At 46.4% G+C, this 14,462-nt stretch overlaps 1 protein-coding gene across 50 annotated transcripts in view; it reads right to left on the reverse strand.

Moving 5' to 3' along the window:
* NEDD4L (NEDD4 like E3 ubiquitin protein ligase) overlaps positions 1–14,462 on the reverse strand; it is a 374,906-nt gene that overhangs the window by 14,848 nt on the left and 345,596 nt on the right. For all 50 annotated transcript variants that reach the window (XM_084978078.1, XM_084978178.1, XM_084978097.1 and 47 more), the window contains 4 exons: positions 12,109–12,179; positions 9,472–9,567; positions 2,884–2,957; positions 652–712 (listed from right to left, as the gene is read on the reverse strand). In XM_084978078.1, coding sequence (XP_084834204.1) covers positions 652–712; positions 2,884–2,957; positions 9,472–9,567; positions 12,109–12,179 — 302 coding nt within the window. The remainder of the gene's footprint in view (positions 1–651; positions 713–2,883; positions 2,958–9,471; positions 9,568–12,108; positions 12,180–14,462) is intronic.

Consider the following 14,462-nt stretch of genomic DNA (forward strand, 5'->3'; position numbering starts at 1 on the left):
TGGGTTAAGAACCCAACTGCAGCAGCTTGAGTTGCTGCGGAGGTGTGGGTTCAATCCCTGGCATGGCGCAGAGGGTTAAAGGATCTGAGTTGCCGCAGCTGTGGTGTAGCTTACGACTGTAGCTCAGATTCAATCCCTGGCCCGGGAACTTCCATAAGCCAGGGGTGTGGCCGCAAAAAAAAAAAAAAAAAAAAAAAAGTCCAACGAATGAAGGGGAAGGCACTGTTCCTGGGGAGTGAAGGCCTGGCTGGACACTGCCCTGAGTCCTCACATTTCCTAGATCAAGGGAGCCCAAGACAGAGATGCTCCCAGCCTTCCCTGGGTGCCGCCTAAAACTGCAGGACGATGGTTCTAGCCTCCGTGGGGGAACCTGCTTTTCTGGAGCAAGTATAAAAATGTCTCTTTAAAAACAACACAAATTAAAAAGTGAGAGCGGTAAAGCCAGAAAACACTGAACAAAAGAAAACAAAAGGGTGGCGGGACGCTCCTGTGCTGGAGCCTGGAAATGGTGTGAATAGGGTAGTCCTGCCCTTTCTGCCCGGCCCCCGGCCCCCAGGGATCACCTTCGCCCCCACCTTCACCGCCCAATGAAAAGAGTTGCCCTCTCTCAACGAAAGGCACAGGCGGGAATTCCTAGCGAGCACAACTCACCTCCAGGAAGGCGTTCATTTGCTTCTGGACCCTGTTCACAAATCTCCACTGGATGACGAGGCTGCGGGAGGAAAAGGCAGCAGCATTTAACCATCTTCCTCATCACTGTGTGCCTTTCTTTCCTCACAACTGCAGGGACCTCTCATCAGGGGAAGGAGAAAAGCCCTAGAGAGGCCACGGAGAGAGGGGGCCTGCTGCTGGGGGACTGCTGCTGATATACTGATTTCTTTTTTGACGGGGTGGGGGTGGGTGGGAAGGGGGTGGATAACAAACATATATGACGAGCCTACAATCTCAGCGGGGATTTCACAAGAAAGACCGGTTCCCCCGGCCCTTAGTTTATCAAAGTTGCCTAATAAATGTAACTGCATGGAGAAAAGGGAAAATGCCGTTTGAATACATATGTCTGTGTACAAAACACACGCACACAAACTCACACATGTACACACCCAGACATGTACAAATGTACATATTTTAGGGGGAGTACCCAGTACAATGTATTTTATTGTATGATACTTCATTCTAGTATCATACAATAAAATACACTGATTTTCAATGACGACATAATTTATCAGCACTTTACCACTAATACTTTAATACCAACATTCGGAGGATTAATGGTAAACCCTTTTTGAGTAACAGAAATCCACTCGAAGCATCTTCCCTGCAACACTGTTCAGTGTACAGTGGAATTTACTGCCAGGCGAATCCACTTTGGATTCCATCTATGGTGCTTTGTCATGAAATAGCACAAGGACCTTGTCATAAAGGGCTCTGGCTTACGAGGTGGCGCCATGGCAACAGCCCTTGAGGACCAGCCTGCTGCCCACCTACTGTTCAGCATATCAAGTTTTATTGGCTGCGCTGCCATCAGCTCAATAGCCTGCTTGCACCAGGGGGTACAGGTGGCAGGGAGCAGCTGCAGGCTTCAATCATCCTTTCCGCAGTGAGGCAAGTGAGACTCTGCCCAGCCCCGCTCCCCACCCAATTTGAAATTTAAAAGAAATCACTGCCAAGAATGACACACAACACATATCACAAGGTCCAAATCCTCAGACTTTCGAACTGAGTCACTCTGGGGTGGAGTGATATTAAAAATCTATTCAAAGTCTGTACTTTCAAATGGAGACAATGGTGTCTGCTAGGACATCGTCTGCCTGCTAAGTTCAGAACAAGCGCCAATTAATATGAACAGGTAAGAACTGCAGGATCTTCCTTCTAGTTTTATATTAAGCACAGTAAGCTTTCAACTCCCAAGTGGAGAAGCAGCTCATGCCTTGTCAGGGTCTCTAAGTAGAGATGCCAACACTCTCCAATTCTTCCTAATTAGAAAGGACGGCAGGTTTCTCTTTGCAGCTCGCATGAAGGACACCTAGACCCTGGGCCAATTCTCAGAATTCAAATCCCCTGACCAATTATGATGAGGAGAGAGGAGGAACCTGGTTTGCTGAAATGGAATTCTGAATGCAAACAAGGAGCTCTGGGCATGGCTGTAACCCACTTGATGAGCGGGAACTAGGACCTGGGAGCCAAATGCTATTACGCTGACCTCGTCCCTGCGCCAGAGCCAGCGAGGGCACCCAGGCAATCCTTGGAAGACACCAGAATTGTATGCATATATATATAGCAAAGAGGAAAATGTAAGCTGCCCGAGAAAGACCTGCTTAGTATAGACATTCTAGGATTACCGGACAGCTAGCTTTCCAAAGGACTCGACATTTTGTTTCACTGGTGGAGGCTGAGATTGAGTTACGAAAATTACAAACATGAGGAACAATTCATTATGTTTGCATGTGCTGGCTGAATTCTCCCTATCCATTTAAACTCCTTCCCTACATTTCCACTATGGAAAAGAGGTCAGGAGAGATGAGATTTTTTTCTTTGGTTGTTCCCAACGTTACCCCAACTGGCTGTTGACACTATGCTCCACTGTTGTAATTCTCCATGCCAGACTAGATGCCCCCTCCTCCTGACTCTTGGATTATTTGCCATCTTAATAGTATGCACCCTTTTCTCTTCCTACTGCTTCTCTGTAGGGCGGCTCCATGAAGTCATGATACAAGTCAAACTTTCCAGCCGCTAATTCAGCTTCCTGTTGGCCCAAGCCAGAAAGGAACTCATACTGTTAAAAGTATGTGCATTAATATGCAAGAGCTGTTCTGGCCATGGCCGTCAACCAAATACACTGTTCGATTTAATAAAAGAAAAGATAGTAAGTATGTGTATACGTACTCAATATACTCCCTTTTGTTTTCATTTGTTACCATTATTTCTGACCCATTGGGCTTCAGATCCACTTGATATGTCTGGAATTACAAAGATAAAACAACAATCACCACCATGACTTTACTTTGCATATTATCACTGAGTAATAATGTCTTACTATGAAAGGAAGACAAGTAAAATTTATACAGGACTATTTCCCAGCAAATGAGCTCTGTGTCCAATGGTAGGTCTAACGAGGTTTCTAAATTGTTAAGACGTTACACACTTAAAGATGTTATCATTGCAGGCAAATTATTTTATGGCTATTTATGAGTTTTAATTATTCTTCCTACCACAGCAACAATGGAGAACAACATTTTTTAATCCGCTATTCACTTATCAAGAAATGTAACTGTTTACAGAAAAGATAGGGTACATCCGTCAAGACTGCAGAGATCCAAATTTGTTGCTGAGAATTAGCTTTTATAGTCACACAAAAAAAGACGTGTGGAATTTCTTTCAAAGGGGCCACACACACACATAGGGACATAAAGATGTTGAGGAAGCCAGGCTGAGGGATAGAGCCTCCTGCTGCCCTGAGAGCCCCAGCCGCTGTATATGCATCCAGACCCCTCCTCCTGGCTCCGGCCCAGAAAGCCCCTCCCTCAGAGCCACCCAGGAGCCTAAAGAGTGAACCCAAGGCACGGCCTTCTCCTATGAGCTGACCAGCCCTGGCTTCACATCAGAGTGGACAAAGCAGTAACTAGCAGGACGGAAGGAAAGGAAGAGGGCTACTGATGCAACAAACAAAATGTTTACTCTCATGGAAATTCTGGGGGAAAAAAATACCACCCACCATCTCATTTTTCATTTTTGGCTGCCCCAAGGCCTATGGAGCTCCAAGCTGCAGTCTCAAGCTAAGATGCAGATGTGGCAACACTGGATCCTTAATCCACTGGGGATTGAACCTGTGTCCCCGTGATCCCAAGATGCCCCTGATCCTGCTGCCCCACAGTAGGAGCTCCTGCCATCCCATTCTTGGGCACTGTCTTCATCCTCCCCACCCAATCTCAGGGATCAGCCCACCTTCCCATCTCCGTGTTTCCTGCAGTTGCCATCTGCCCATTTCCTTGGCCTGGTCTTTGAGGAGCAAACTTGGTTTGGTTCTTTCTAGCTTCTGTTATGACCTCGCCCTGCCTCTCACCTCTCTCTCCCCTCCTATTTCCAGAATCGGCTTTTCCCTTCATTTGCTTTCCCCAACCCAGTGTTTCTCAGCCTTTTTTTCATTGATCACCCCTAGCAGCCTTTTTAGATTCCCTCTCAATTAGCCCCTTTCCTCTCTCCATGCAATCTTATCAAAAAGGCACTTATGGTCTATGGCCCCAGAAGCCATTATAATGGCTGAGACTTTTTGTCCTCTTAGAACTAGGTTTTGCCCCCTTGGGGTGCTGTCACCCCAGGTGGGAATGCATGCATTCACCCAACTCAGGCTGGGTCCTTAAGAATTTTCCTTCATGGCTACTGTCCATTCTCTTTCCCTCTTCACTGCACAGCTGCTGGTGCCTCTTCCAAAACAACCAACTCAGGTGCTGCTTTGCTCAACTTGCAAGAATGAATTTCTACTCGTCACACCTCTAAAGGGATGTCTCTTCCCGGCGGGGTGGGTACGTGAGGGCGCATGCATGCATTTGGGTGTACATGAGTGAATGGTTTATTCTTGCTGGTTGACATATGACGATTGTTCAAATATTTGAAATTTGTTCACGTGAAACATTTTTAGTAGGCCCTGGAAACCAGCAGCTTCAGATTCTCACCAACCAGAAAGAAAACAAATAGTAAAAAAAAAAAAAAAAAAAAAAAAAAGGCAACAGTTATGCATGTAACTGTATAATGAAACATGTAATGCAGTTTCATTACAGGAAGTGAAAGATACCACCAAACTTCATGGTGTGATATTTTTAATTATGGAATGAGAAGAAGACAGCTCAAAGCACCAAGGAAAGCTGACTGCATGTCCATTTCACCGTGGTGGTAACTACAACTTTATCTTTTGGCACAGGAAATACAGGCTTCCTCCTGAGGTAGAAAACTGTACTGCAGGGTCAGCAGTTTTGTAGAGGGCTGGGGGGTGGGGGTGGGGGGGGCACACGCAAAAGTTTCTTGTGGATCCCCACATTTTTGGTTCAACTCCATTCTGAGCGCCTCCCCTGACCAGGGGCTGCCAGGTGGTGAGTAAACACGGCGAGTGCAAACGGCAGACCTAGGGCTGCCATCGTCGAGACTGAGCCTGCTGGGAGTGACAGATGCTTAACACGTAACCATACAAATAAATGCCAAGTCATTTATGGTACCTGCCACAGGGGAATATGAAAGATGCTCTGAAGTACTGCGGTCTGGAGTCAGGGCTGGCTTCCTTGAGGAGAGGATGTCTGAACTGCAGGTTGGGGCAAGTGTGTTCCTAACTGAAGGAACAGTATGTGCAAAGGTCCTGAGGCAAGAAGGAGCCTGGTGTGTGCAAGAAGTCTAGTAGGACCACACCCAGAAAGCATGAGGGACAGCAGCCATGCAAAATGCATCTGGAGATGAAGCAGGTAGGGCCAGGCCACTCGGGACTTCATGGGGCAAATTCCTAAGGCTCTGGGTCTTTTTCTTGACAGTGATAAAGTGGGAAATCTCTGACCGTTCTCAGCAGAGGAGTGACATGATTATGTTCGTATTCTGAAAAGATCACTGCCACTGAAGGAGTCCAGGGTGGATATGAAACACCAGTTAGGAGTCTGCGAGAGAAGATGGAGCTTAGACCTGGGTGCTGGTGGAACAGACAGGGAGAACAGAGAGATGTGAAGAATATTAGCAAGGAAAAATGACCAGGGCCTGGCGATGGACTGGATATGGGAGATGAGATCAGCATGTGGCTGCTTAATTCACTCGAAATTTCTTTCCAGGATGCAAAATAGCTACACCAGCTCCTTGTTAATCAGGTTTAGTGCTCTAAAAAGTAGAGGCAGTAATTTCACAAATAGGGCACCTAATCATTATCTTACTCATCTCGAGAGTCTGTTTTGATTATTGCATTACTCTCCTTGATTCAATCCAAAAGTCAGAAAAATCTACATTAAACGAGGAGGTTTGAAAATTATATTTAATGAAAAATTGACATGAACTATAAAGATCAGCAGAATCTTTATGAGAAGTCACTAAAAGATGCAAATATGTTCTCTTTGGTTTTTATTTATTAGGTGGAAAGAGGTACATTTAACTGTAACTCAGAAAGGTTTCCCAGATCATCTATTGCTAACTGTGGTGTTGCTAATGTTTTCTGAATGTGCTCAGTTAGTCATAAAGTTTTCTATAAGTGGCTATATGAAGAGACCTCTTTTTTTTTTTTTTTTTTTTTTGCATTTGTCACCCAAGACTGACTTTAAATCTTCCTTGGTTCTTTATCTCTACTTCTTCCCTCGGTGTATTAAAAACGCAAAGACGACACAGTTCCTGGATGACCAGCCACATGTTACCCTTTGAAAATTGGCAGTTAAGACCCTTAAATAGGACCACCTTAAAAAAAAATTACTGCAATTCAAATTTTTTTGTTTTCTCACACTCGGAGCTTCTATAAATTCTAACATTGTTAACATTAAGAAAAACTAGGGCAGCACTGTTCATTGCTTTGCTCACGAAGCATTTAGTAGCCATCAGCTACATGCTAAGCAGGGGAGAAAGCAAAGAGACCTCAAGGGGCTTACAGGAGGCAGGAGGTCGGTGACCGAATGGAGGAGAGTGTGAGAGGTGTAGTGGGGGACAGGGGAGGATGGCTGGCAGGGAGAGGGCGCTACAAAGCCAGTGACATGGCATAGGGCGTCTTGGGAGCCACTGTTACAGCACCCCTTGGCTGTCAAGGTGAGAGGATGGAAGTATCAGAAGGGAAGGTAAAGGTGGGCAGGGAGTTCCTAAGCCATCCTGGAAAGTTTTTAGTTCACACTGAAGGGCACAGGATGGCCAGGGAAGAATTTCTGTTTAGCAGGAGAGTTACCTGTCCAGGTTTGCCTCCCAGAACTGCTGCATTGGGGGCACACACGTGGAAGTATCAAAGAACAGGGTGCAGAGAACAGCCACATAGGAACCACACAGTCTGGACGAGGCAAGGGTGCTGGCAAGGAGGAGCTGAGTCACCTGGATATGGTGACCAGCGGCCCCAGGGAGACGGCATGTGATGTGAAAGTGGGAAGATTCCAAGGGGAATTCTTCAGGCTGGAGGGGACAGTGGGGCAGCTGATGAGACCAGAGCAGAGGAAGGGTTGGGAGGAGGAAGTGGCTTTAGTTCTGGTGCCAGTGGCTCTTTCAGGAGAAGTGATTCAGGAGCCAGAGGAGGGGGAATCTGGAGGCTGGAGGAAGGATGTGGACTGGAGATTAGAGGCTGGTGGAGAGCAGCACAGGATGGATGGAGCTGGAGCCACAGGGTGGGTGGGCCGCCCAGCGAGCATTTGCAGAGGGGCCGACAGAGGCTGCAAAGTCCTTGGAGGAGATGGAAGGGATGAAGGGGGGCGGGAACCACTTGCAGGTGCTTCAAGGAGTGGGGAGCAGTCAGGATCCACCCTGCAGAGGGAGGGTGCAGACAAGGGCTGGAAGCCATGTGGTGCAGTTAGTCCTGGGGCGCCATCGCTAAGTGTGAGGGGACAGCTTTGTGGGGGAGGGCTGCAGAAACGTTTTCCCTCCCCCCACCCCAAGACAAGACTCCCACACAGGAGGGCAGCGTCTGTTTGTCTTGAAGATTTTTAGGCGTTAAGTGTTAATACGGAGCAAAGAAGGGCAGGGAGGGCCAAACAAGATGGTTAATGGATGAACTGATCATTTACATTAATCACAAGGTCCCTGGTGCCTAAAATTCCATGGGCCCCAACTCGACCATCCAGGAAGGAGAGAAAATGCAGAGTCCCCGAGCCCCACCTGCTCTGAAGACTCACGCTAGGGACTGTTTCCTGGTTTGAGCACATGTAACCAGTAATTTGGGGAACTATGGGAACACCTGCTTGCTCAACAGTTTCTGCCCCCAGTTGTCATTAATTCCTTTAGCATCAGCTTCTTTTCTCTAAGCCTGTGAAGCCAAGAGGGCAGGCACCCGATTTCCTCACCTCATCTATAAAACTGAGCACAGCATCACGAAGCAAGAGAGAACATAAACACATTTTGGGGACAGGGGAGTACACTTTCATTAATCTCTAAGGCAGCAGAAAACAAATCAAGCTCCCTTTCCATAGGCAGCCCTTACAATGGGCTCCATGATCTCATGCATGGCAAGGCCACGTAGATTTGGTCTGGAGATGGGAACTCTCTCTGGGCTTTTGTGAAAGGACAGATACCAGGGTTGGATGGCACCCTGAGAAGTCCTTCCTGAGAGCACCGTTATCACCGGGGAAGAACTGAATCAAAGGTTTCAGGTTTAAGACAGACGCAACCTATAGCACTGTAGGATCATGATGACAATTCCAAGCAGGCAACTCCATCTTTGAAATTGACCTTTAGGATTAATCCAGCCTTAATGACAGTATGGGCATAAAGCAAGAAGGAATGTTAGGAAACGCTGAGCCTGCTGGGCCCCAACAGACAAATCTCATCATGGCAAGACAACCATTCAAACAGAAGTGAAAAAGCCAAGGCCCCCCAGACAACACCTCCTCCTGGTCACATATTTATAGCAGTAAGTAAACATTTACACTATTTTTTTTTTTTTCTTTTTACAGCTGCACCTGCACCATTTGGACATTCCCAGGCTAGGGGTTGAATCATAGCTGTAGCTGCTGGCCTACACCACAGCCACAGCAACACGGGATCTGAGCTGCATCTGCAGCCTACGTGACCTACACCATAGCTCATGGCAACACCAGATCCTTAACCCACTGAGCAAGGCCAGGGATCAAATATGTACCCTCCCAGAGATTATGTCAGGTTCTGAACCTACTAAGCCATAACAGGAACTCCAATTGCACTATATTTTTTGGTTGGGGGAAGAAGTGAGTGTCAGAGTCCTACAATCACTGGGTCTACTTTGCACAAACAGCAACATCTACTATTTTGTCACCTTCTTCCCTCATGTGTTGAGCCGAGCTCCTGCCGTACCCCTCAGGTTGTTCCATTTTGGGTTTTGAAGCCACACATTTCCAGCCGGTTCTACTTTAAAAAAAAAATTTTTTTTTGGCTGCCCCGCAGCATATGGAGTTCCGGAGTTAGGGATCTAACCTGCATCCCAGTGCTACCAAGACACTGTTGATCCCATTGTGCCACAGAGGGGGGAGCTCCCACAAACGCTATGTTTTTAAACATCTATGTTTTAAAACCAAGGCACAAACATTCACATTGAGGTCTGCTTTAGATTAGCAGACCTCCTTCACACCCCAGAGGCCTTAGAATTTCTGCCCTTTGTTGGAAGAGAGAGGGAGCTGTAACTAGGACTTCACTTCCAGGCATGACACTAAGAAGCTGATACAGTGAGATGGAAATTAACATCTAAAGCTCTCAGTGGTTGCTTTCAACTGTCCAGCAAAGTTGTAGTACATCCTAGGAAGAAGCAGAAGACTCTCTGAAAGTCAAAGAGGAGCTCAAGGGGTGACCCACACGTACCTGCCCAAAGTTTTCTTCATCGATGCAGAACATAAGATCCAATTCAGTCGGATCATTTTCTAAGATCCATTTCAAAGAGTTGTAATATTCACTATCCTGTAGAAATGACACAAAAATTAAAATTAAGCATTTTTTTCAAAATACAAACTCATCTGACTTTTTGAAATAATGATGTTCTTCCAATGTAATCCCATTCAGAATCTCAAGAAATGCAATAGGTCACTAATGTTTCCAGCTCTACCCTAAACCTACTGTTCTCCTTTAAAAATATAAACTATCATACTAAGTGCAATGAGACAGTGAAAGATAAACATCATATGATATCACTTATATGTGGAATCTAAAAAAAGCATACAAATGAACTTATGTGCAGAACAAAAACAGACTCACAAGACTTTGACATACTTATGGTTACCAACAGGGACAGAGGGGGGAGGGGAGGAAGGAACTGGGGGTGTGGGATTGGCCTATGCACACTGAGGTGTATGGAATGACTGGTCAACAGGGCCCTGCTGTAGAGCACAGAGAACGGTACTCAACACTCTGGGATCATCTATGTGGGAAAAGAAGCTGAAAGAGACTAGATGTGTGTCCATGTATTAACTGAAGCATGTTGTTGTACAGCAGAAATTATCACAACACTGTAAATCAACTATGCTTCAATAAAATTTTAAAATAAACATATAAACTAAAATACTGTTTTGGGAGTTCCCTTGTGGTTCAGTGGGTTAAGGATTCAGCATCCTTAACTGCTGCTGTGACATGGGTTCAATCCCTGGCCCGGGAACTTCTGCATGCCACGGGCACAGCCCAAAAAACCAACTGTTTTGGGAGTAATAGGGCTTGGTAGGGCTGTGTGTCCTGGGGCAAAGTGCTGACCAGCTCAGAGATTCAGTTTTGTTTGTTTTTTGATTTTTCTTGTTTTGGCCACACCTGCAGCATGTGCAAGTCCCTGAGTCAGGGAACAAACCCTTACCACAGCTGCAACCAGAGCCACCGCAGTGACAACGCCAGATCCTTAACTCGCTGAGCCACCAGGGAACTGTCCTCTGTGAAGAGGAAGCAGCCTGCTCTGAATGGCAGTCATCCAATTATACAACTGAACACTTAGGGATTAATATACTTCCCATCTTTTAAGAGTGAAACTATCAGAGGAAAATAGGAAGGATAGGGACTGTTTGAATTAAATACCTACTGGTTTCAGGTTAGGTTCCTTCCTGTGGAAGTCACAGTAAGCAAACAGGAAGGCTGCTCTTGGTGTTAAAACCCGGAATACAGGCCTTGAAAGCCTGGGCTCCTCTGGGGTCTAAGGGTGGGGACCTAAGGGGCACTAAGAAGACAAAATGTGTGCACCAACTGTCAACAAGGGGATGAAATTAACTTAGACTTTAAGAGAAATTTCTATACTCCTAGCTTCCTCACTGTACAGTAATAAAAGCATAAAGCGTAAGTTAAAGGTGAACACTGGAGTTCCCGTCGTGGTGCAGTGGTTAACAAATCTGACTAGGAACCTTGGGGTTGTGGGTTCAATCTTTGCCCTTGCTCAGTGGGTTAATGATCCGGTGTTGCTGTGAGCTGTGGTGTAGGTCGCAGACACGGCTCAGATCCCAAGTTGCTATGGCTCTGGCGCAGGCCGGCGGCTACAGATCCAATTGGACCCCTAGCCTGGGAACCTCCATCTGCCGCGGGAAGTGGCCCAAGAAATGGCAAAAAGACAAAAAAAAAAAAAAAAAAAAAAAAAAAAAGGGTGAACACTGAGAAGACCACGGACACAGAGACATGGAAACACCAGGTGAATGGATTCATGTGCACTGCTGGGGGCTGACGCTTTCACAGAGAGAGGATGAGTAGAAACAGCAGTGACGCTCTGAAGAACAGGCATGTGGCTCACACAGCCAAGTACACAAGTGACACAGGCCGCTCAGCAGCAAGGATCCGGCGGGGGAAGATGCTGACTCAAGCGGCAGTATATGAAAGCAGAGCTGCAAATACCCCAAGTGGACAAAGATGCTTCCTGATGGCCCCCTGTGTGACGGTGCTGGCACCTGGGCAAACGCCCCCAAGCTCGGAGGGGAGTGGTGGGGGTATGGGTAATTTAAAAGAAAAACTGAAGCAAAGTATATTAGGAAAGAACAGCAACTTTTGTTTTGATAGAAAATCCCTAACTCTAAAGTGGTCAGCCTAGATAAAATAAGTTAAAAACAACATAAAAACCCGAATCAAAAGTCAGCAATTATTTTCTCTCTTCATCCCTCTCCTACCCTTCTTCCCCAACTAGGGTGGCGGTTAATATTCTTCCCTTTATCAACTGTTTCGTCTGTTCCCTCTGCCATTCTTTGAGGTTGGAAAATAGAAGGACAGCAGATGAACCTCTGAGTGTTCAGTGTTAGCAGTTTTCAATGGAAAACACAGGCTGTACTGAGGTCTCCCAATGACCCTTGGAGTTAATTTGGTCAATGATTTGCTTATTTAAAGAGTCAGGGAGATCAATTAACTTCCTGAATAACTAAATGTTCCCTGTTCATACTGAATAACGACACCCGTAAAAATCGCTGTAATAGCAACATGGTCTCAGGTACCCTTCTGTAAGGTGTGAGCAGCCTGTGAGGCCCATGCCAGTGACCTGGATTTACTCACCACAGATTCCATGTCATTCAGAGTTATCTGCTTTCCCAGCATCATTTTGTAAAATGGTCTAATGAAGAAACCTACAACACAGTGAAAACTGGGTTAGTTTGGAATCTTTGATGATGCTGTGCATCAGAGCATGAAACAAAAGATCACCCTGCTTTTCGTTTGAATGAGACAGAACAAAGACTTTTCTAGCATTTGGGGCGGGGGTGGGGACAGGGGCTAGGGAGGAGGGCAATTCTACTAACAGAGATGGCACAGCAGACAGGTGAGGTCAACACGGATGACTACTGAGTTTCAATCACAAGCAGGAGTTGGCAGCAGGCACAGAGCACAGGCACGGGGCATGAAAGGGCCTCCCAGAAGAGGGACAAGGCCAGGGCCTCGCTGGGACACAAGCACAGAGTATCCCAGGTGGACAGGCCAGAGCAGGGACTGAGCACACAGCTTGCACGAGATAATGGAGAGCTTGGGCTGCTGCCCAGGGCCAAGAGAAGGCCCTGAAACACCAGGTGGAAATTCCACCTGCATCTCAGTGTCATCACTGGGGTGGTAATGAGAAGAAAATGGGGCTTTGGTGGGCGGGGGGCGGACAACAAGAAGGAAAGGCGGGGCCCATCCAGAAGGTTGTACGGTTTTCCAGAGGAAGGGTGATGAGGCCTAAGAGAGGCCACAGTGGCAAGGACTCAGCCACCACCACCACCAAGACAACACAGGTGCCCTGAGGGGCCCAGTTCACCACTTCCCAGGCAAGTCAGCTTCACAGGCCCCCTCCTCCCTCACCCTCAGCTCCCTGACTCAGCCCCACCTCCAGATCTAACCTGTCACTGACCCTCTGGAAGCATATTCTTGCTCCCAATGGCTTCACGTGGCCCTGGGGCTGAGGCTCAGAGCCACTGGTGTCGAGGGAGGAAAAAAGGATGGAGCCCCCGGAGGGGAGCAGAGGCTGAACGTGACATACAGGGTGTGTCTGCTCTGCCCTGGGGCTTTGAGTCTTGAGAAGCCAAACACACTGCCGACCACACACCATCAGGCACACCTCTGACCTTCTCCTGAGCATGCTGTTATCTCCTCTCACAGCAGTCTCCTGGGAGCCCTCTCCTCTCTGCATTGACTACCCCAGGGAGCCTGGACTCTGCGCAAGTCCTCACTCTTCTGAAATGATCCCAGTTCTAAATGCCCAAGCCTCCCCCAGTGTCCGGGCAAGGCTAACCCTGGTCGGGCACTCCTGGCCCTCCAGCCAAGCCTGGTCCTCCTGAGTCCTCCCTGTGTTCCCCTTGGCCCAGGCTCTGGACCCAGCATCCTGACTCCCGTATCCCCCACACCCCCTAGAACATAAATTCACCAAGGTCAGAATCTTGGCTTAAACCTTGCTATATTCCCCTTGCAGCAACTGAGCACGTCTTCTTACTTGGCAGAAGGTAAATAAGGGACTTTCTAAGAAGGCTGAAGTGAATCTCAACAGGCTGAAATGATCTATGGCATGAGCCCCATGATGTGAATTAAAAGATTCACACTATACACACAGACGGAGTAAGGGTAGTTTCCCTCCTAATTAGAAAAAAAAAAGTGTTTACTTCCCAACCTCCTACCCCCACAAAAAAATAAAATACTGAAATTAGAGGCTTACAATCAGCTAGCAATTGTCTTAAAGGCTTCTACCCTCAACCATTTCACCCCTAAATGCTTCAAAAATATTTCTGATTTTCCTTCCTCACTGATGATTTCTGTAATGTTCTTGTAAGGGCACTACTTTTTCAATGACTGAATCCAAAAGAAGTCTATGATAAGCCTATTGATACAGCCGGGGAGGGGGGTTCACGTCTAACTTCCAGGTTACCTGGAAATTCTTCTGTGACTTACATGCTCTAAATAATAATGAGATTATATTGCACATCTGCTTCAGCAGTGATCCCAAGGTCAAGGTCTTAGCTGAGTTATAACATGGCTTTGAAATTATTTATAGTCTTTTCACATTCAAAAAACTAGTAATTTGGGGACAAATAGGACAATGGCAGGATATTGGATGGATTAGATCATTTTAGTTAACTTTTCAATTAGCTTTTTCCATCTGTCATCAAATCTAGTTCTTGCTAAAGATAAGTTACTGTGGAAAACATAGAAATTGCACAAATACAGAACGTTCTGTGCTTCACATTCAAGTTTAAAAAAAATTTAAATTTTTTTTAAACTGCATGTAGACACTGTGTTCGGTGCTCAGATTAAGATGACACTAGGAAAAAGTACCTCCATTATGGTCAAAACATTCACAAAAAAACCCAAAAAACAAAGAAAAAAACAACTATTGATTTAGAGAACCAGTGAAGCACTTTTGCTTAAAATCTATGATGTGAAAGATA

The sequence above is a fragment of the Sus scrofa genome, chromosome 1, assembly GCF_054392235.1.
Source record: "Sus scrofa isolate SSC_HxYL_T2T_F1_AM1 chromosome 1, Sscrofa_HxYL_maternal_Yorkshire_Landrace_v2.0, whole genome shotgun sequence".
Lineage (NCBI taxonomy): Eukaryota > Metazoa > Chordata > Mammalia > Artiodactyla > Suidae > Sus > Sus scrofa.